The 21,983-nt window shown below is 40.1% G+C and overlaps 2 protein-coding genes across 2 annotated transcripts; both read right to left on the bottom strand.

Annotated features, from left to right (window-relative positions):
* Positions 1-4,306: 4,306 nt before the first annotated feature.
* Positions 4,307-4,945, bottom strand: LOC145903213 (uncharacterized). Its single transcript, XM_082991278.1, has one exon. The coding sequence runs from the start codon at positions 4,943-4,945 to the stop codon at positions 4,307-4,309; it is 639 nt and encodes a 212-aa protein (XP_082847404.1).
* An 11,556-nt stretch (positions 4,946-16,501) lies between these two features.
* On the bottom strand, positions 16,502-21,517 carry LOC145903636 (GATOR2 complex protein WDR24-like). Its single transcript, XM_082991745.1, has 11 exons — positions 21,344-21,517; positions 20,819-21,028; positions 20,321-20,464; positions 19,881-20,018; positions 19,546-19,728; positions 18,745-19,458; positions 18,289-18,452; positions 17,990-18,077; positions 17,577-17,845; positions 17,075-17,243; positions 16,502-16,804 (listed from the first exon to the last, which is right to left on the bottom strand). The coding sequence occupies exons 1-11, from the start codon at positions 21,515-21,517 to the stop codon at positions 16,502-16,504; spliced, it is 2,556 nt and encodes an 851-aa protein (XP_082847871.1).
* Between the last annotated feature and the right edge of the window lie 466 nt (positions 21,518-21,983).

Here is a 21,983-nt window from a genome sequence, read left to right as displayed (position 1 = left end):
TATTAAACCGAGTAAATTGCAAAATAATTACAAATATATTATAAAGGTGAGTGTGAAAAGTAAACAAAGAAAAACATGTGAGTTAAAGTGAAGGTGAAGTGAAAATACAAAAAGAAATAAAGCGTGTGAAAAACAAAACGAACAAAGACGTTTACACCCCCCACGTTAAAAATTGTCCTACTCCGTTAGGACGCTTGATAAAATTTGGTTTGTCGCCGATTTCGCTGTGGCCGGCTATCATTCATTGTCGCCGCAGCATTATTTATGTCGGCGCCCAAACCTTGACCCACGTCCATAAATGGCCGCGTAGGCAAACCTGTATCCTGCGCAGTGGGTGCGTCCGTGCGTGTTTCGCTTTGTGGTGTGTAGATAACAAAATTGTCTGTGTCGTGCAGCCCGAGCTCATCCGGCTGCGTGTTTCGGCGTTCTTTTTTATGGTAAGGCATGTTTGCCTTTTTCAAGCGGTTGAAATGTACTTGCTGCTGTTTGCCATCCTCTCCTTCAATAAGGTAATTCACCATACCGTGTTGCTCAATAACTTTAAAAGGGCCTTTGTATGGTCTGATGAATTTTCGGCACTCGCCAGGCGGAACCACCGGATTCTCCAGCAGAACGATGTCGCCTTTCTTGATTTCGTCTCCATGCCGTCGTCCATTGTATTGTTCTTGCATGTGAACTCGTTGGGTCGTCAGGGTTTCTCTGGCTACTTCCTCAGCCAGCCGCAACCGAGCTCGTAGCCCATCCAAATAAACCAGCGGAGTCGTTGCCACTTTGTGATCTGGAGAAATGAGATCGGCGGGTAGGCGCAGTTCGTGTCCTGTAAGTATAAAGTGAGGGGATACCCCCGTGGTTTCATGCCGGCTTGCGTTGTACGAAGCCACCACTGCCGACAGTGCTTCATCCCATTGTTTATTATCGCGTTGGACGTAATTGCGGAGCATTGTTATGATGGTGCGGTTGTTGCGTATGACTCCCCCATTGCTCGCGGGGTGATATGGCGTCGTTCGGATCTTTTTACAACCCATCAACCTCACCAGTTCTGCAAATAATTTGCTTTCGAAATTCCCCCCTTGATCGGAGTGAATTACCTCAGGTACCCCATGTACCGTTAGCCACCTGTGAAACAAAATGCTCGCTGTTTCATGTGCGGTTTGATGCCGCATAGGCCACGCTCTGACATATTTTGTGAATAAATCACAAGCGACTAGGATATACTGGTATCCTGTCCTGGTTAACGGAAGTGGACCAAGCACATCAATCTCAACGCGTTGCATCGGTCGCATTTCTTGTGATGGCACTAACGGTGCTCGGGTGGTAGTGGTTGGTTTCTTGTTTCGTTGACAGTGTTCGCATTTACGGCAATAAGCCTCGGTCTCTTCTCTCCATTTCAGCCAGTAAAAACGCTGTGACAGTTTGCTCAGGGTTTTAGCCATTCCCAAGTGTCCCCCGCCGTGTACCTGGTCGTGGCACGCGGACAGCACTTCGCTGCGCATGGCAAAGGGTACCAACACTTTCTGAACATCGTTTAAACCTGGCACCGCACCAGGGTCTGTAATGAATAGCACCCCACCGTGACATGAGAGCCGCTCGAAAAGGCTCCATAAGTGTTTTGTCTCTGCCGACAGGCGTTTGACGTGGCGAAAAGACGGCCTTATACCCTGTTGCACCCATTTTACTACAGGACGCAAACTTAAGTCCCCATACTGCGCTTCTGCTACATGGGTGGACTCATACCCGTACTCCGCCTTTAAATCAAGTGCAAGTACCTCTTCCAATGATTCATCCTCACGAACTGTGTAAGGGAATCCGTCATCTTCCGGTTGTCTCCGGCTAAGCGCGTCTGCGTTTGTGTGCTTCTTTCCGGGCCGGTGTTGAAGATCAAAATTGTAACTAGCCAGGTGTTCAACCCATCGAGCACATTGTCCATAGAGTTCCCCGGATCTCCACAGCCAGCGAAGGGATGAATGGTCTGTGCGCAACAAAAATTTCGATCCGAGCAAATAACTGCGATACAACTTAGTCGCAATTATGACGGCGAGTTGTGGAATAATGCTTTTCAGCTTTGCTCAATGATCTACTGCTGTAAGCGATCACATGCTCCTTACCGTCAATTTCCTGACCGAGAACACAACCTACGGCTGTGTCCGAGGCATCGGTGTCCAACACGAAGGGTCGGCTAAAGTCGGGATACTGTAGGACTGGAGCTGTTGTCAGAATTCTTTTCAGTCTGGCGAACGCCTGCTGGCAACTGTCCGTCCAGACAAAGCGACGTCCCTTTTCTGTCAATTTGTGCAAGGGGGAGGCAATACGAGCGTAATCTTTAACAAACTTTCTGTAATACGATGTAAGACCCACAAATTGACGCACCTGTTTTAGAGATTTTGGTACTGGCCAATCTTTAACTGATCGTACCTTATCGGGGTCGCATCATATTCCATGTTTTGACACTATGTGGCCAAGGAATCGCACTTCATCTTTGAACAGGTCGCACTTCGTGGGCTTTAGTGTAAGTCCAGCCGACTCTAGGCGTGAAAGAACATCTTCAAGACGCTACATGTGTTCGTTGAAATTTCTACCATAAACAATCACATCGTCTAAGTATGCGAGTGTTCCTTGCCACTCTATACCCTGCAGCACAATACGCATTAGGTGTTGGAAGCTTGCCGCTGAGTTGCATAATCCCATAGGCATCATGGTGAATTCAAACAAACCCATGTGACTGGCAAATGCTGTCTTCTCCCTTGATTGTTCGTCCATGGGGATCTGCCAGTAGCCAGATTTTAGATTAAGTGTGGAAAAGAAACGTGACCCAGACATTTCATCCAGGCTATCATCAACCCGGGGAATAGGGTAACTGTTTTTTTTGGTTGCTTCGTTTACTTGTCGATAGTCGACGCAAAATCGTAACTCACCAGACTTCTTTTTCACCAGAACAATCGAACTTGACCATGGCGAGGTTGAAGGTCTCACGAGTCCTTGGCTTCGCATTTCGTTGATGATCTTCTCAACCTCCGTTTTATGATGGATGGACATTCTTCGAGGATGTTGACGGATTGGTGCCGCATCCCCGGTGTCGATCGAATGTCGAACAAGATCAGTCCGGCCTATGTCAAAGTTACATGTCGAAAATGCTTTTTGATGGCGACGAACAAGTTTTAAAACATTCTCCCTCTGGGTTGCTGACAACCCATCTCCGATACTCACGCCTTGGTGAATGCATTCCCAACTTTCTTCATTGGTCGGTGTCTGTGCATAGGAGATATTGCAAACTTCCTCTGTAGGTTGCACACTGCTATCTTCAACAACAACACACCATTCCGATAATGGACATGCAACGTTGCCAAAAGCGTGTACTGGAATCGCGACAGCAACCCTAGTTGCTGATGGTACTAGGATTGGGTCTTCGGTAAAATTGGCTATACGTATGTTTACCTCATTTTTCCGCACAGTTGAAACACAGTTCGCTGTACAGAGTCCAATCTTTTCTGTAAACCCCGGTCTTCGCGCAATATATACTTCAAAGTCAGGTATGTCTTCTCCGCTGACGTCAAGGTGGTAACGACATGTGGCCCACACCTCCGACATTGGAGAGACTTCTGTGGCATCGGTCACACAAATATCTCTGGTACGTTGTACGAAAGACGACGAGAGTAATGGCACCTTAGCACGGCCCGCTGTCAACAAATTTTGGTCGTAACACACACTGCAGCGGTTCTTCTGCAGAAAATCCAAACCCAAAATTAAGTGGTGAGCGACGCCCGACGCGACATATAAACACGTGGGAACATCTAGCCCTCCCAGTTTAACATTTACAGTGATTTTCCCAATAACTGAAACCAAACTACCGTTAATTCCAGAAAAACGTTCGTTTTGGCCCAGCGGGGAGATTTTGAGGCGATCATTGTTCAACGTCTCTAAACACTTTTGGCTAATCAAAGAGACACTTGCACCAGTATCAACTAAAGCACATACCGGCTCTGAAGCGATAGAAATGTTGACAAACCGTACTAATCGGGGTTTGGTGGGATTCTCGCTCGTGTACTGATTATTGGTAGGATTCGAAGTTTTGGGTTCGGTGTCCTTCAAACATACACTTGCTTTTGCCTCTTGGGTCACAGGGGTACCAGGTCTTTTATTGAAATTCCTGCGAGGCGTAAAACTGGTATGAAAGCCGCGCTTACCTTGCATTGGGCAAAATCTTTGCAAGTGTCCTGGTTTACCACAGGCATAACAGCGTCGCTCCAACCTGTCTGCCATCTGATGTGGTGTTGGTTTCCCCAATCGCTGCACCTCGCGGCGTACAAGCTCAATGTCCTTCTGGAGCGCGGTCACAGTTTTTTTTGAATTCTCGAACGCTGATGTCTGCATCCTTTTCCGGTTGTTTTGATATTGATGGACCTTGAACTTCACGACGACACACGCCTAAAACCTGAGACATTTCCGGTACATGCGTGGACAAGACCATCTGAGCGGCCGTCCAAAAGTCCCGTTTATATTCCAACCGTTGCGGCAGGGATCTGGCCATGTGCTGGTCCAACATGCCAACAAAGAGTAATGAATATAACACCTCATTTTTAACAGCCTCCTCCGTAGGATAAGCCTTGTCGCCAAGAGCTTTCAAAGAATACACAAAGTCCTTAATGCTTTCCTGTGGCAAATGCCGCCGGCCAAACAACATTGCGCGTGTTTCATGGAGGCGCGAGTGGTCAGAACCTTGCTTTAGGGCGCGGCTAATTAACTCATCGTACTTCAGTTGAAAAACATTATTGTCGTTTCCCTGAACTAGCCAGCGGAGGTCATCATCAATTGATGTCAAAAAAAGATGACGTTTAACTTCCTCACTAGCTTTCACACTCTCACAGTACGATTCAAATAAGGAAACAAACTGGTCAACATCTTGTCCCGGTACAAAGCGCGGTGGCGATAAAAACAAATTAAAAGACATTAAGTTCTCTGAAAGCCGTGTGACCCCTTATAAGCGATAGCAGAGTCCTGGCGTGCTCGCCAAATGTAACCGAAATTAGCTTGTCTTGGGCCTAGGCTTCTCTGCATTTTTGTAATACAATAGAAAAACGCTAATAGGTATAAAAAGAATAAAACAATAAAAGCGCGAATAAAACAACGTTTGTTCTAAGACTGATACAAAATACACATTCCACTACGACTAGCGTTCATCAGCAATTACCACATAAGATCTCCCACCAAAAACAGTGTTTACCACACGCCACCACCAGAGAACTGTCTGGCTTTTCGCTCATTATTTCTCTCGCCAGCGCTTGACCAATCATTTCTGCCCGCGTTTGCCACGCAAGCATGATCACTCGGGCATATTAAAACGAGTAAATTGCAAAATAATTACAAATACATTATAAAGGTGAGTGTGAAAAGTAAACAAAAAAAAACATGTGAGTTAAAGTGAAGGTGAAGTGAAAATACAAAAAGAAATAAAGCGTGTGAAAAACAAAACGAACAAAGACGTTTACACCTCTACCTGAACTTTCCCCGGAAACCTACGCTTGGATCGGTGAAGAGGTTGGCATTGTACGTTCCCAAACCTCACTTCCACGCTCTTACATCGTCTATACCCCAAACCGGTCATTGGGAGGTAACTGTCGACACATACGGCCGATTCCAGAACAACGTGAACTACGTACGCGTTCCGGTCGGTTGGTAAAACCACCCGTTCGTCAGGACTTGTAATTCCGATTTCTCATTTTCAGTAAAGGGGGATGTAGTGTGTTTCGCATGAGTGCTTGTACAAGGTGGAAGTGTCACGTGACCCCCTCCTATATAAGTGATCCTCTGTGTCGTCAAGGGCATTCTATTGTAGCCTACGTTAGTGTGCACCGCTGTTCCGTTCCGTTTATGTTGTGTATTAAACTACGAAAATACAATAATGTTAATAGATAAGTGCATTAGCTCGCGTTACTAGCTTGAAGCTCTTTTTCACAAACAATGCATGATTCGACAGGAGATAATACTGTGGGGACGAAGCATCCTGTTTAATTGTCCCGCATATATCCTGCAATGAGACTATAGAGTTATGTTTGTATTCACGTAAATCAGCAGAAACAATTTAAAGTAATTCTAGGTTGGGTTACTTTTGGTTAGTGAAGAAAATTATAATGAAGTGTGTTTGGGTTGTGTTGGTTGTACTCTTTGATATTTTGCAATGCGCTACAGCCCAAGGTAATTTTTTCTGTTACATTTATTATATGGATGTTATTGTTTTATAAAAAGTTCTTGAAGATTTGTATATATTTCAATCATGAGTATTATCACCAGGGTACGCAAATATTAGGCCAATACAAATATTTTTAACGGGTATCGTATCAAAACATAACTTCCTCTAATTCGTGTGATTCACTAATTACAATTGCATTTAACACAGATACATGCGAATGGTGCTTCAGAGAGTTGTCGTGTGAAGAACCAAGCGCGGGCAGCCCTAACGAAACATGCTGGAATTGCATCAGATCGACATGCGGTATATTGCTTAACAATAGGGCAGTATATAAACGCCTACGTAATGCAGTGTTTCCCAACATTAATGTAATCACGTACCGTTGGACATCTTCTACAACCATAACAATGTCTACAATACGGAGGCTCTATATTTTCGCCGCTGGTAGCCCATGGCGTCCTCCTTTGAAACAAGTCGCCTTTTTGGGCAATACGTTGCTGTTGGTCGAGTTGCGTGCCAAACAATATACAGCAACATTTTACCTTGTGGTTAATGTAACCATGTCAACCGCAAGGAAACATGTAGCTGCAACAAAATCTGCTCGCGTACCACCTGGAATGCTGTTGTCGTAATGTGTATGATCGGGATGTTGTGCTCACCTGATTATCAACCACATTGTGATAGAACAACAACAATAAGAAATATAAACTTGCGTTTTGCGTTGGACCAGTTTTGTATTTTCAAGAGTTTCATTTAAATGTATCGGAGACTGAGTTTACGTTACGAAAATCGTGGCGCTAATTTACCAATATGCCATTGTAAGGAAAACAATACAATGCGCAGTATATATGTATGTGTGACAATTAACAACAATTATACGGTAGTCCTATATTTAAGAGCGTCATTTTAATGTATCAGAGAGGGAGTTTTCTTTACGAAACTTGGCGTCGAGAGGAGTCGACTGCATAAAAACGAGTTGGATGAACGAAACCTTATGTTCCTCTTCTTGTCCCAATTTCACTGCTCAACACGAACAACGATTAATGAACTTCAAATCCTGCTTGAGTCCCTGTGTCGGTAAGTGCACAGCATAAGCGTAATGTTTATTAAGTAGTCTGGTGACGATGTACAAAAAACCTCCACAGTTTCTCGTTGAACGTGTTCGTTGTCAAGTTACATGCATTATTTTGCGCAGTCGCTCTTCAAACTTTTTTGAACGTGTTTGCTAAATTATAATTTGCGTTAACGTCTACACTTTCCTTGAAATCAAGCTTTTATAAGCTCACGTTAAGCGCAAAATTCGCCCTTGTAATCATTGCAAGACCAAAACTACGTTTGAAACATCGCTTTTCAGAAACGTGGTAATAACAAATGGTGGAAATCGTTGCAACTATAATGGGAAGCGATTATCGGAATAGGCTAACAGGAATTTTATAAAATAGACTATGCTATGGAGAACGGGGTTGCTCAATGCCGTCCGGAGATTCCACACGACTTCGCCGACCCCCCACAGCAGTGCGTAGCTGATGAGGTTACTGAAGAATGCGGAAGCTGCTATCGACACGATATGTGCTTTACTGCTGATGAACTGGATCCGAGCTGCCGTGCACATTTAATCGCTACATGTCCACAAGGTAGTCACATACAGCAACTAGTTAAACCACTTTAGTTTTATATTCCGGACGTTTATTGCACACGGGCCTAGGAAGAACATCACCACTAAATCTTAGGAGAAAAGAATTCGTGACTTGTGGCAATAAATTCGAGAACTTGGGATGATCTTATATTATTTATTTAAACAACTGAAGAATTAATTTTTCTCCAATGGCATCGTCGGTTTCTGATCAGATTTGGCAAACCTCGGGTATTTCGGATTCGCGTAATACGGACAGAAACTGTATATCATAAAGCGAAGTATTGCCGCTATTATAATTAAAGATCATATTGAATGAGTACGCCAGCGCAGTAAAAGACGGTCGACTCCGAATACCTTTTATCAGCAATCAAACCGAATGCAAATGTTTATTGACGTCATTAATTTTAATAATGGCTGTGGAAAACAACTCACACCTCTCTTCATTACGGTTTTTAATTACTCTACAGCGAAATAATTTTGCTAAATTCCCTTTGTAATGCAACTATTTCAACAGTTTCCACAGCTAGCTAGCCTCGTAACGGGGATTTAACGGGGATTTAACAGCGGACATTGTGACATTTTTATTTTAGTCAAATTTCCTCAGAAGGATAATTACGCACACATAAACCTTACACTTTTAATGCTAGTGCTATTTCCCTGTTTAAGTACATACTGAAATGTGAGGAAGCACATGTTTGTAGGATTTGCAGACAATATTCGGATTCAGTCATGCATATTAAAGCTGATCGACTGCCGCTCTTTTTTGAATTCACATAATATTATGATAAAAATCACATTCGAGGAGCTTCAACGATGACTTGTATACATTTTCCAGGTTTCAATTCAACATGTATGATCCAGGCCTGGCAAGATGGCGGTTCAACATGCCCACCTATAAACCCTACCATTATGATCCGTCTGACCGAATGCGGCATCTGTCTTAGCGAATGTGCCGGTACAAAACCTGTCTATGTTCTTATATTTCATAACATTTTACCTGACTGATGCACATCCTATAATGTCACAATATTTGCTGCTCGTTTTCAGGCATGTCAGCTTGTTTAAAAACTTGCAAAGATCAACGACCTCCTTTTCCCAGCGACGTTCAGTGTGCTCTTTGTCGTGCCTTGTGCGCAGGTGAGTTCATGTACACCTGCACCAATCTCACGGCTTTCCATCGCCACTCACGAGCAGTATTATTACACGTAAAGTGGAGTGTGAGCATTTCCGATCCACTGGAGGTGCAAACCCTGTACGACTTGCTGTTATTGAAACATAAATAAATTAGCGGTTATGATATATGTAGTATTTAAACCACATACAACTTAATGGTGTGAATGTGTTGCAGGTACCGCAGATTCGACAGCTTGCGTCACACAAAATTGTGATTGTGCCCGGTGTGATGAATGTGTAGCAAGTTGCAAGTCACAGCACGGTATGTAAACGTACTTGAGATTGTCACTTGTTGCAATTCTGCTGTAGTTTGTTTTGCTCGTAAATATATTCCACTTGAAAAAAAACTTATCGCTTTGTTTAAAGGGACGACGTTTTTTAGTCTTTTGGATCCATGCACTTGCTTAGAACGAGCCACTCCTTTATCGACAACGATTTCACCCAGAATCTTGGGTAACTTATAATGTTTTGACTTTGTAGTTTCCAGTTGTACTAACGAATATATTTTAATTGGGGTACATTAAATTTTGTTTTAACAAATTCCCGTCCAAACCAATATTTTAGTTGTATTAATTTTTGAGTAAGATTCAGACACGGCCACGACAACTATTATATTTCATTAATGCAACTTCGGTCTTGGCACCCAAGTCGCGAAGCAAAGTCAAACTTTGCAGTCATTAGCTGGGTAACTAGAGACAAACCGCCGTTGATAAATCTTGTTGGAACACACTACGGCCAAGCAACTGCAAAAACAAATAGAGCCGAATTATTTTTTTGTTTTGGGAATAATGCAGGTGGCGAAGAAACGTGCAAAGGAGATTATCCGTTTATGGCTTACATGTATCAGTTGTCTAATGTGCAAAATATTTTATTTGGGGGATCTCTGATTTCTGACGAATGGGTGATCACGGGTATCTCCAGGTATTTTTATTGTTTCTGTCGTTTAAACTACACCAAACACCAGACTATTTATTTTCTTGTTTGTATTCACTGACTTCCTTAAAACAAAATATCACGAACTATAGCTTCGCAAGGGAGACGATGGGAGTTGTTTTGGGAGATCGGATTCGATCGAGTGTTTCCGGAACAGAACAGTTCTTCAACATATCCGAATTGATAACTCATCCGAACTATGATGAATCAACTTTCAACTACAAAGTTGCACTTCTCAGAGTGAGTATAATTTTGAAGCGGAAGATACTAAAGTGAAAACAAAATGTAGATACAGGGATTATTCAAGCGCCTATTTATAGAATTTAAAAAAAACCTTTTTGCAACTACTGCTCTACATTTCTGTTTTTTGGCCGGAAAAATTAATTTGTTGCCAAAGAACTTGCACAAATTGAGAGTTCACTGGTTACATTTTCGAACGTGGTGTCCACCGCCACACTATTCTATTGTTCAACTGCATGCAGTTTGCTTGCGAAAGACCATTGATATTGCAATAAATGAGGATCCACTTGCGAAACTGAGTAATAGCAAAGAACTGTTTATTTGACAGCTGTCGAGAAAAGCTACGTTCAACCAATTTGTGATGCCAGTTAACTTGGTGTCAGATGGAACAAGAACAGACGATGACAGCAATTCCTTTGCCGGGACTACTTGCTACATAGCGGGCTGGGGACTGACAAGTTTGTATATACAGCTTTCCGTATAAACTAACACACACCCTTCGCCATGCGGTTCTGCACTGGCTCTTACAGAGAACCATGTTTATGAATCCTATTTCTTCGACCTTGTAAACTACAAAATGATCTTTTTTCTCCTTAGGTGAAGATTATTTCAAATAAATATAATAAATTAATAAAACTATACCCGTAAAAGCATTGGAAAAACATGATTTTGTTGCAGGCCCGAGCGGTCCAGCTTCCGACGTATTGCTCCAACATGCCTCTGACATCGTTCCGATCACAAATTGCTCTTCGTTAACTGCATCGTTTGGAACATTCCGCGTGTCCGCCGGAGATCCAAAGTTTTGTGCTGAAGGCATTGCTGGGGAAGGCCTTTGCACTGTAAGTATTAATAATATACATTAAAATGGTCAAGTGAAAACATGCTGAGGGAAAACCTGGTGATGGACGAAATTGCCAACTCTGGTAACGAAACTGGTGGCAACCAACTTTTAAAGATAATAAGCTTCACTTACATGGCGTCAACAACTTTGCCAGTCACAAGAATTCCCATATTTTTTGGCAGTTTCAAATAATATCGTTTTATTCAAAGCACGATGGTGGAGGCGGTCTTGTCTGCCGCCATCCCAACCAAGGTAATCAGCTCTTCCTTCATGGAGTTTTGTCATGCGGTCAAAGTGTCTGCGATATCTGGAATGTCTACGATAAGGTACTTCCCAGGTTTTGAGTGGAAATCTTAACCTTTGATACTTGACTAAGAAAATTTCTTCCACAGATAGCCGACGTGCGTGTGTGGATTGACGGAGTCATTTCTGCTTAACATCAAAACAGGACGGAACGCCACATTTGTCGGCTTATAATAAGAAACATATACTCAACATATACTCAATAAACAACACACATGTCTTAGGCTTGTCGTTGAAAGGATTTTAGTTTCAGTTAATTTCCGTTGGTAGATCTTGAACAAAGTTGGTAGATCTTGATCAAAGTTGGTAGATCTTGATCAAAGTTGGTAGATCTTGAACAAAGTTGGTAGATCTTGAACAAAGTGAATTAAATTTATATGCAGCTATTTTTCGTCTGTAAAGACTAATTTCTCGGTAAAGATCCAATACCTGAATAAAAACATTCAAGAAATATGCTTTCTTACTTGGGGTACTCAACATTACGCAAAACCCAAGGTTTCCACAAATGACGCGTGGATGTGTTGTTTTAACATTGTAGGAGCGTCGCAAAGTATTTATTATTGTTCTCCAGGGAGAGTTTATGGCGGGGTATTACTTATGGATATGACTTTTTAATTATGCACCACATTCCTAAATTTTATTTTGTTGTAATTAGAACCGGCGTAACATCAAATACCGGTGCAAGGGTAACATCGGGTGTGACGGGGATAGCTCAGACAGTAAGTTTCAACCGACATTTTTGTTCATTTCACAAATATCCAAAATCAAAGACGAAGAGATTTCAGCAATACCTGTTACGTTTGCCATTTTATGACGCATCGGTCAGGGACGAACGAAATGTGGAAAGGTAAATATATCGCATGCAAACAAAAAAAAACTGATACCCAGATCGCTTGGGTGGTAGAGGATAAAATACATCGACTTCCAAACGCTGCATCGAGTGGGCCAATGGTGCCTTTTTTCTTGTGCAGTGATTTTTATAACACTAACATTAGATATATGCCCGGCAAATCGTTATACAGTTTCTTTCGGCATTGCTTAGAGACCTACTCCCATAGGCAATTACCCTCTCTTTATCGTTCACGCTCTGCGACAAAAGACATCCTACAGCGATATAGGAAGGGTCTGTATCGACCACAAACGGCTGTGCGAAATTTGATATTGTAAAATGGGCGCCGAAGTTAAACACTCCTTGGAATCACCAAAAGCATTCGTAAATCTTTGATCAAATCTGAAATCTTTACTTTATCCGTAAGTCGGTGAAGAGGGACAGCGATATGCATAATTCTGTATATATTTGCGGAATTGGACGTCAAGCCGAGAAATTGGTGAGCGTCTTTAAGTTCGTGGCTGTAGCCATTGAGACACGGTCTTTACTTTGTTTGAGTCAAAACTTACGCCGCTTCTCGTTTTCGTGGATTTACAAAAACATATATACATGTAGTTACAGTATAGATACATATAACTTATAGCCTATATATACACATAGTTTATACAAGAAACATTAGTTTTGCTGAACGATGAGGAGATTAATTATTTTTTAACGCTTTCTCTTCCATTATTTCAAGTAATATTTAGACTTGTGACACTTTAAACAAAGTAAATTGGAGTTTTTTTTTGTAAAGAAAAACGGAGGCAGAAAACAAGTCTGAAATCCATGACGGAAGATTTTCAACATTTAAACAAATCGTTTCGATAGAGTAAAAATAGACTGAAATTACACTTAGGACATTTCTCAGAACAAGGTCTGCACAGTTTTACTCCACTCACATTGTCAAAATATCCATAGCAGTATTCCATGATAGTTTGATTCTCTTGAAGGATTATTTTGTGCATCGATACACAACCAAAAAAATCACATGCCAAGCCAAAATCAGTGGTCATGGTACCCCTCCATAAAAAAATTGTATTTTCGGTAAGCATCAAAATTCGTTTCCAACATAGCCAACATATGAGACCAAAAATTAGAAAGAATATTAAAATATATACGAATGTAATTTATTTATAGGTTTGGGCAAAACCATAGTTTAGAACACCTGCTTTTATAAAACAGATACATACAAAATACACCTTACGCCGATGCAGAAAGAAATAGCATGACAGCTGTTGCGATTTGGACAAATGGTGTTTTATTATCATGGCCTTTTTTGCACATATTTTTACGTCATTGGTCAACACAAAATTTCGTCGCCAGGGCTCATCTTTCACTTCAATTTCCTTAAAAATGGTCAAAAACTACGGCTATAACAATGTCTTAAAGCAGTGCCAATTCCCACCTTTAGCCAGATATGTGTAACTTTCAGCACAGCCGGACGAATACACAGAAACAGAGAAGACCACGGACGTGTTTCGTATTTCATGTGAACTAGAGTATTTAGAGAAATAAGTTGCTATTACAGTACAAATATAAAAAGTCGATTTCAGTTATCGACCCAGAATTGAACAAAGCATTTAGACCCATCGCCGGTACCCTGCGACTAACTCCCAAATCTTTACTGTGTAGCCACCACTACAGCAATTCCCAGATAACGTAACGAATAAAGCAGATCTGTGATCCACGTCATCCGCATTGGTGAGACTCACATTCCGCAAGAGTTTTGTCAGAATTTTGCCACTGGAACAAGCTGACACGACAGCAGCTCGTATATGTAGAGCAGGGCTTCCTAATCTTGAAGTCCTGACGCTGAAGGATCCAGCGACGAATTTTAAGTGTCGCAAAGTGTACAAATATGTCACACGAAGTTTGAACTTCTCGGTGTAGAATGCATGTGTACAACAACCGTCTGGCGACTTTCACAAAATCTGCATCCAGCAATCCCACCCCTTTAAAAAACTCCAACGCATTTCTGAATGTTCGAATGTAAAAAAGAAATTCAAACGATAAAACACATTCCGACCCTCTTACTTTCTAGGCCCTACAATGGACGAAAATGTTAAAAAAAACATTACCAGCAAAGTTCTCTTCTGGCTCCTTGACTGGTGTGAGAAGATATGTGATGACGACCGATTCAAGACCATTTCTATATCGGGGATTCCCCCACAAATGTCTCACGGCCTCGTTTTTGAAAACCGTAATCGGATGTTTTTGGTTGTAATGAAGTTTTACAACGCTAACTTTACTTTGTTGGTTGTTCGTTTGAAACATAATTCTGAATCAAAATGCTTCGAAACATCGAATTATTAACGCACACAAGTCAATATGTACAAACGTGCCCGTTCTTGTTTGGTGCTTTTTTCTACGAGTAATTTTGCAATGATGTAGTTAACATACACGTATTTATACATGTATTCGCATATAGGCCTAACATTGCATCATGTGGTAGCCCATGTATGTGCATGTCACTAAAGATCCAAAGGCAGTTTGAATGATCCAACTATCAGGACAAGAGCTATAGTATTATTGATCAGCATTCCGATTGCGCATTAATACACGTATATAAAAAAGTATCTTAAATCATTTGTCCATCGATAACAAATTCAGCTGCAGACATATTGAATGTACATGTTCTTGAGAAAACTTCAATTATAAATGGTCAAATCTTGTTCATCGTATTGGTAAAGGCATTGGGTATAATTTATTGTACACATCAGCATTCTAAGGTAATTGCAAAACATTTCTTTTCAGCGTCAAATTTATCAGAGGACATACCCACATATATAACTTATAGCCTATATATACATATAGTTTATACAAGAAACATTAGTTTTGCTGAACGATGAGGAGATTTGACGTTTTTTAACACTTTCTCTCCAATTATAGGATCCACGTAATCTCGTTAATCAATCTCCACAATGCATTTTGCTTCCAAGTTTTGAACAGCCTTTACAGTGTACAATTACGAGCAAATAATAGAGTAATATTTGAATCCGTCTTTTCTGGCAATTTCCATTCGTCTGCAAGGGCGCAATAGTAAAAGCGCGATACTTAGCATACGCCGTTACCTTATACAATGCCTTGTAACAGTCACACAAAAATATTTGAAACATTTATTCACAAGTTAATTTTAAACCTACTTCTTGTACAAAGCTCTTGCAATTCCTTGTTTAGAACATTTTTCCTTTACACACATCGCAATTCCACCGATGTACGGAAAGTGTCCGGCATATGTTTTGATGTGCTTTTTAAATTGCGAGTAGTTTTATTTACATTTTCAAAGAAGAGTTTACCCTTTTTAATATAAGGATTTGATATTTTAGTTAATATCTGTTTGTAAATTGAACACATTACGACCAAACCAATAGATGCCGCGAATGTAATAAGATTTCCAACTTCTGTCATTTTGTCAAAATTATTTTTTGAAAACAAAATTAAATATCATTTTCGAATAAACACAACTTGAAAATATATCACAAAATCAAGACAGCTTATGACAAGCAACATATTGACAATTGGGAAAACGTCATTCAGGCTTTGGGAAAAAACGTCATTATGTAATTTAGTTTACTGGAATCGCAGCTAGGGCAATAAAGGAGTCTGGAACTAGGCTACTTTTTCTAGTAGACACTTCTAACTGTCTGTGTTAGAGTCTAAAACGTCACGAACGGACGATAGGGATTTCCCCAGGTCATGCATAGCTTCTTGAACTTCGTTATTACCGCCATCGCGCTGTAACGTTCGCACGTTCTTTTAATAGTTAATTCGCAGCAATTCAGTCACGTGTTAAACTCTTGTTAAACGCGCTTGAAACAAATTATACTTAAGCCGCCTGGCATTGCAATGGTGTCTTTCAATTAATACACAAGTCTGCCACGGAGTCGAACTTAGTAACCTATACAGCAAGAACACGCAAGCAGACTTTAGCACAGCAAGCAGCGACAGGGAATTCATTAGTACGCTGCAAACTCTAATATTAAGTTTGCAAATGCAAAATAACCCCACCTGCTGGCAAGTTTTATACTAAAGGCTATGGGCCAACCTGACCCAACGCTCTACCAACTGAGCTACGCGATTTCAGAGATTTGAAGGTAGTTTAATATGGTCAAGATACACTGGTGAGTCAGCACACAACTTTACTAACGATATACACATCTCTATCACTAATCACACCACGCAGAAATATATCACGATATCATATGTGAAGGTTAGCTATTGCAGATGAGGTTGCCAAGTACGGGTTTTCACAGTAGAGCGATCCTGTCTAGTTCCTGCGTTAGTAATTCGTACAACCATGTACACGCATTCATTTTTATTTTACAGACAGTGATATCTGCATGTTATTGGAATATCGTTTTTCTGGCATTGTTTTATCCAAGTTGCCACACAGTTGGAATGTCCGCCGAAGCTACAGCCTTGACAATATGTGTAGAGTCCGCGCACTTGAAGTTGACAGTAGAAACACGTGACTGGTTTGTTTTTGTGTTCCGCATCAATGCGTCTGTCACATGACCAGGGGTTACTCTGGGGCATTCGTCGTTGGCAGACTTGGCAGCCCAGGGTGAAAGTTAAAGAGGATGAGAGAGATTGGATTGCAGGAACTCGGCTCAGTTTTACAACCTGAATGAAAATTGTAAAGCTAGCACAGTGCCACTCAACAGCTGCACTGATGAGACCTTACAGGTCGAAACAGTGCATGTACACACTCTGTCTGCAGCTTTCAATGAAAATTATTTTAATTGATAAATGTGAAAGAGTTGAATCTGTTGATGTTCTTGTGCAAGTTTCAAACTAAAAGTAATTATACTTATATTGGCATAACATCTGTATACAACTTACACAATTCATATTATTGGCTCCACTTTGCTTATCATAGAGTAGTTATTTCACCTGAGCATGTTGTATCCATAACCTGTTCTTTGCCAACAAATCAAGATAGGAGTTTTGCCAATGATCAACTGTTTCAACATCAATAGGAAGGTTGTATGTGGATGGATAGGATGACATTGCAAGCAACATACACACTGGACTTTGCACATCATTCATTTCAGCAAAAAATCTGCAAATACATTGAATACAACACATGTAGCAAACTGAAAACTGTTAGAGTTTTGTGAAAAAATAGAAAAAGAAATTCAACTCCACAACTATTTTTGAGTGAATAAACATGATTGAATGTTATGTGTGTTGTGGATGGCAACATTAGAGAGAAGAACATTCTTGTAAAGACTTTTTACCTACGTACAAGCAGTTGGCAGATTATTTTATCTCATTGTCTGGTAAGTGTTAGTTCTGTTGTTTCAAAAATATGCTGTTGATAAATTGTTGTATTTCTTTGTCAATTTAAAAAATACGATGTTTTGCCGGAATGCTTTGAACTGCACAAACTTACTCTAATTGCTGACAGGCAATCTCTTCTTTGATTGAATCGAGTGGAGCCGGCCAGAGAGTGGGACACACACTGATGACTCCATCTGAGATGTTAAGCTCCTCATCAGCAGGAGATGTTGAGGAAGAAGAATTCATCTCCTTGGTAACGACCTTCTCATGCCACCTCCCACCGTGAGCAGTCAGGATTCGTTTTTCAGATTCATTTTCAATGTTCATTCCAGAAGGTGCATCTATTCGACCAAACTTTGATATCGCATCCAGTTCGATGTCCTGAAAAAGACAGGAGATTGTTTCTTACATCTTTCATTACTTAGGGTGTGTACTGTGGTGCAACCTTAAAACTGTGTTCACAGCAACCATATGTTTAGCAACACAAAACACTGTGGCCTATCTATCTATATATATTGATAACACCTCTCTCTGTTGGAACGCTTCAGTTGGAACAAGATATTCGTGCTCAGACAAAAACTCAGCTTCCGATGTTATTCCACCATAACCAAACCTAAATCATTAAACTAGATTACAGATTATAATTTCCACTACATGTTTTAATTTTGGACATCTTGGTGTTTAATTGTAGATAACACCGTGAATTTTGTTGCGGATGCAGCAACAGGAAAGCATGATAATATATTCTTTTACTAGTTTATGCACAATTGTGTTGCAACAAACTTTGCATGATTTTATATTTGAGAATAATATCTCTAAACTACCCAGGGTCATCATCTGTCATGTAGAGATCAGGTTCTGATTGTCGTCCTCGAGCGATATCAGTGAGATAATCTTCTACCTCAAGTCTTCCATCATCAGAACGTTGATCAGCTTCCCCACCATGGTTTGCTGAACCATTCAATGCATGTGAACCATGCAGTTCATCCTACAGCAAACACAAATCAGTTATTGTGTGTAGAAGCAATCTCGGTAAAATTCATGTCCAACAATTAGTGATAATCAATATTTGCCATGTTATGAACAAATACTGGTTTAACTTTAGAAAATCATTTTGTTTTTTAAACATCAAACCATGGTCACAAGAATCCTTCGATTCCATCCCCATAAAAAAACATGGCATAATTATATCTATTCCTACAACTTTCTGCATATCAGGCATTTCGCAACTACTTATAAGGTATTCAGTAGCAGATATTACGTCACTAAAACCACCTCACCTTTTTCACAGTGAGTGAGTGCCTTTTGTTTTTTGCCTCTGCTTTTTCTAACTTTTCTGAAACTTCAGGTTGTGATTTGTTCAAATGAATCTCTTTGCTGAAAAAAACTCCAAGCAATTTCCACGTCCGAGCAACATTACAGAATCCACCTTTCAAAGCAACATCAGAGTTGTGCGAGCAAAGCTCTTCGAAAGTCATTTTTATCCCACTTCCATCTAAAACATAGTTTTTCGCAACAAACCTAAATTGGTTAAGAGTTAATTGCTCTACAACAGAGTCCGTCATAGTTGGATAATCATCAAAGTCAGAACTTGGTTTTAAATCAGACTTGGTGCTTGAAAATATTCTGAACTTTGATCTGGAATTAAGAAAGTTGTTTTGTCTTTGAAATGCAACTGGCGAAGAAGGACTGGAAATATTCAAACCGTCCAAATCAATCACGTCTTTTGATCCAGTCTTCCATCCAAATATTGTTGGTAGTTTTGAAGCAGAACCAGTGGGACTCTGTGCCCTGGGTGTTGATGCTGTGGCTTGACTTGCGAGGGCGATATGACCACATGAGCTGATGGCAAGTCCACTACTCATGGCCTGCTTAGCTGGACAAGAAGCGTCAAGTAATGAATGCATCATGAGACGGCCATCTTTCGAACAAGACAAAATAAAATTTGGATCAGACTTTTTCCAAACTATTCCAGAGGGGCTGTCTGTGTGATCCTTAAAATATGTTTAGTTCATTGTTTAAACAGAAAAATAATCAAAAAACAAATGGTTGTTTGATACAACTACAATTATAATTCATACCTGGAAATGAGCAAATGGGACATATTTCCTATGCAGATGCCAAATGTTCACGCTGAATTCAAGCATCATAGATATAGTAGCAAGTTGCTCTGGATGGTGGGGTCTCCATTTAACCGAAGCTACGGACGACATGGTTGGAACATTGTTTATTTCTTTCTCCCTGTTGTTTTCAATCGACCAAACCTGGAATGCGACAAGTGGAAACATTGGAAAACAATATTTAACATGGACAATGATTAGATCCGTTACCAGCAATGACATGAAAACCACCTTTCACACGCCCTCCAGTGCAAAAACAGAGTTAAAAAATTATTCGTGTTATTACAATCACTCACCTTAACCATGTTATCACGCCCTCCAGTGGCAAGAGTCATTTTATGATCTGGATCAGGGTGCCAGTCAAGAGTATACACAGATCCCTTGTGTGCGATAAACTGGTGAACGTAACCTGTAGGTCGCCTGTAATCCCATGTCTAGTAACAACAACAACCAAAATTAACATGAAAACTTTTGGTGCAATATTTTAATTTTTTCTCACTAAAATGCTGAGTTTGCATTTATACTGGGAACATTTTTAGTATCACAAGCACTGGTTTACTGTTTCACTGGAAGGACATACCAACTATTTCAAAAAAACCTAGATTTTGAATTGGTTTCATATGTTACAATATGACAGTGAGGGGATTTTCACAACATGACAGCATTAAATATCCAGATTCAGTTTAAAATTGGCTGCAGGTATTTTTAAATAAGTTAGCACACCCCTAAAACTTACTTGTACATAACCATTATCGAAGCTAGCAGCAAAAATAAAATATTCATGAGGATTGAACTGAACACTTCTCACGCCATCAGCTTTGCTTTGAAACGTGTAGGTACTTTCCCTTCTCCTCAAATCAAACAGCTTCATCGTTCCGTCCTTTAAAAAAGAAATGATACAATATGGCTTCCAAGATTGTTATTTCAATAAACACATAAATTTATTGTTTTAATCTTTATACAGTTCGCTTTGACTTGTAGCAGCCAAAAGCAAAATATCACTTGTGATGCATATATTTTCTAACAGAAAAATGTACATGCTCTGCTCCTGTAAGAAGTGTTACAAGTTACATTGAGCACGAAAATAAACTTTAACGAACAAGATTTGCTGATTGCGAAAAAGGCTTGTGTCATATGACAATGCAAATTTAAACAAACTTGTCTAACGGTCTTGACAGGTCCCATCTACATAAGAAACACATTTTTATTTAAAAACCACCCATATATGAAACACCTGTGATCCACTTAGCAAAAGATTTCCTTCCGAGTTGTGAAACGAAACTTTTGTGACCGTGCGACGATGTTCAGACAATATAGCGAGCTTCTTTTCACGACCAGGAGTGTTTAAATCCCAAGCTACAACCGCTCCATTAGTAGCAGCAGTTGCGATCAAATTTTCATCCACGGGACTCCAACCCACGTCAGAACAACTCATGTTCAAACCCTGAAATGAAAAAACAAAACATTTTAATTAATTGTGTATGTGTAAACTAATTATGCTGATGAACAGCAATTGTAATCTTGAAAAATTAGGTTAAGCATGCAGCCACAGGTAAAAGCTGATTTGATTTCAATAACTTATGATGTATTATTTTGTTGGGTGGTAACTGGCTTTGGCCAGTCATGAGCAAAGAAAAATACCAATATCCCTCCCTTAAAAATACAACAGCAATTGCAAAAACATACACTTATAACATGAAACGAAACACAATCAGCACTATCAAACTTAGTGGCACACAATAATTCCATCGTAGCAAACCTGTTTTCTTCCAACATGAAGATTAAGGTGCTCGCTGAAACCATTAACCTCATCAACATGATAAATTTTCAACAGAGACCGTCCAGCGATGACCACTTTACTGTTGTCTTTACTGAGGCAAAGTGCATTCACTGCTGTTCCAACATCTATTGAAACGGCTTTGTTTCTCTTCATAAAGTTTTCCGATGAAATATGCGGTGTTTTATATTTAATATTACTTCCACAACACGTAAGCACTTTGGTTTACAGAAGACAAGGTCATGAAATTTATTGTATATTTAAAGACCAACACACTGGCTCTGTTTGCCTTTGCAAATTTTTGACAAAATTACACAATAACAACAATTATTCCAATCCGACCCAGAAAAACCATTTAAGCGCAGATGCAAAGGTGATTTTTCAGATATAAAGAAACCTGCTTACGGTTTTTTGCACGGAATTCTGTTTTACACAGACTTATACGTGGATCAAGTTTGGAAAAAATTTGTGACCCGGTGTATTAGCATTTTCCAACTGTTCTGATGCTGATTGCTGACTTGCAATAATTACCTAATTTTTTTTTGTACACACAAAATAGACAGATTGAATCAAGTTGATATACATTTTGCATGAAAGAGCAATATTCTATGTTACAAATAAT

This window comes from Ascidia mentula, chromosome 5 (genome assembly GCF_947561715.1).
Source record: "Ascidia mentula chromosome 5, kaAscMent1.1, whole genome shotgun sequence".
Classification (NCBI taxonomy): Eukaryota; Metazoa; Chordata; class Ascidiacea; order Phlebobranchia; family Ascidiidae; genus Ascidia; species Ascidia mentula.
The sequence above is the reverse complement of the archived record's forward strand: the minus strand, read 5'-3'. Positions and strand labels throughout refer to the sequence as shown.

What these genes read in the sequence shown, in the direction of transcription:
- LOC145903636 (XM_082991745.1), bottom strand. Translation starts at nt 21,517, where the DNA reads ATGAAGAGAAACAAAGCCGTTTCAATAGATGTTGGAACAGCAGTGAAT. An exon ending in GGCGTGATAACATGGTTAAG is followed by an intron (nt 19,729 to 19,880) that starts GTGAGTGATTGT and finishes GTCGCATTCCAG; the next exon opens with GTTTGGTCGATTGAAAACAA. An exon ending in ATGACAGATGATGACCCTGG is followed by an intron (nt 18,078 to 18,288) that starts GTAGTTTAGAGA and finishes TTAATGATTTAG; the next exon opens with GTTTGGTTATGGTGGAATAA.
- LOC145903213 (XM_082991278.1), bottom strand. Translation starts at nt 4,945, where the DNA reads ATGTCTTTTAATTTGTTTTTATCGCCACCGCGCTTTGTACCGGGACAA.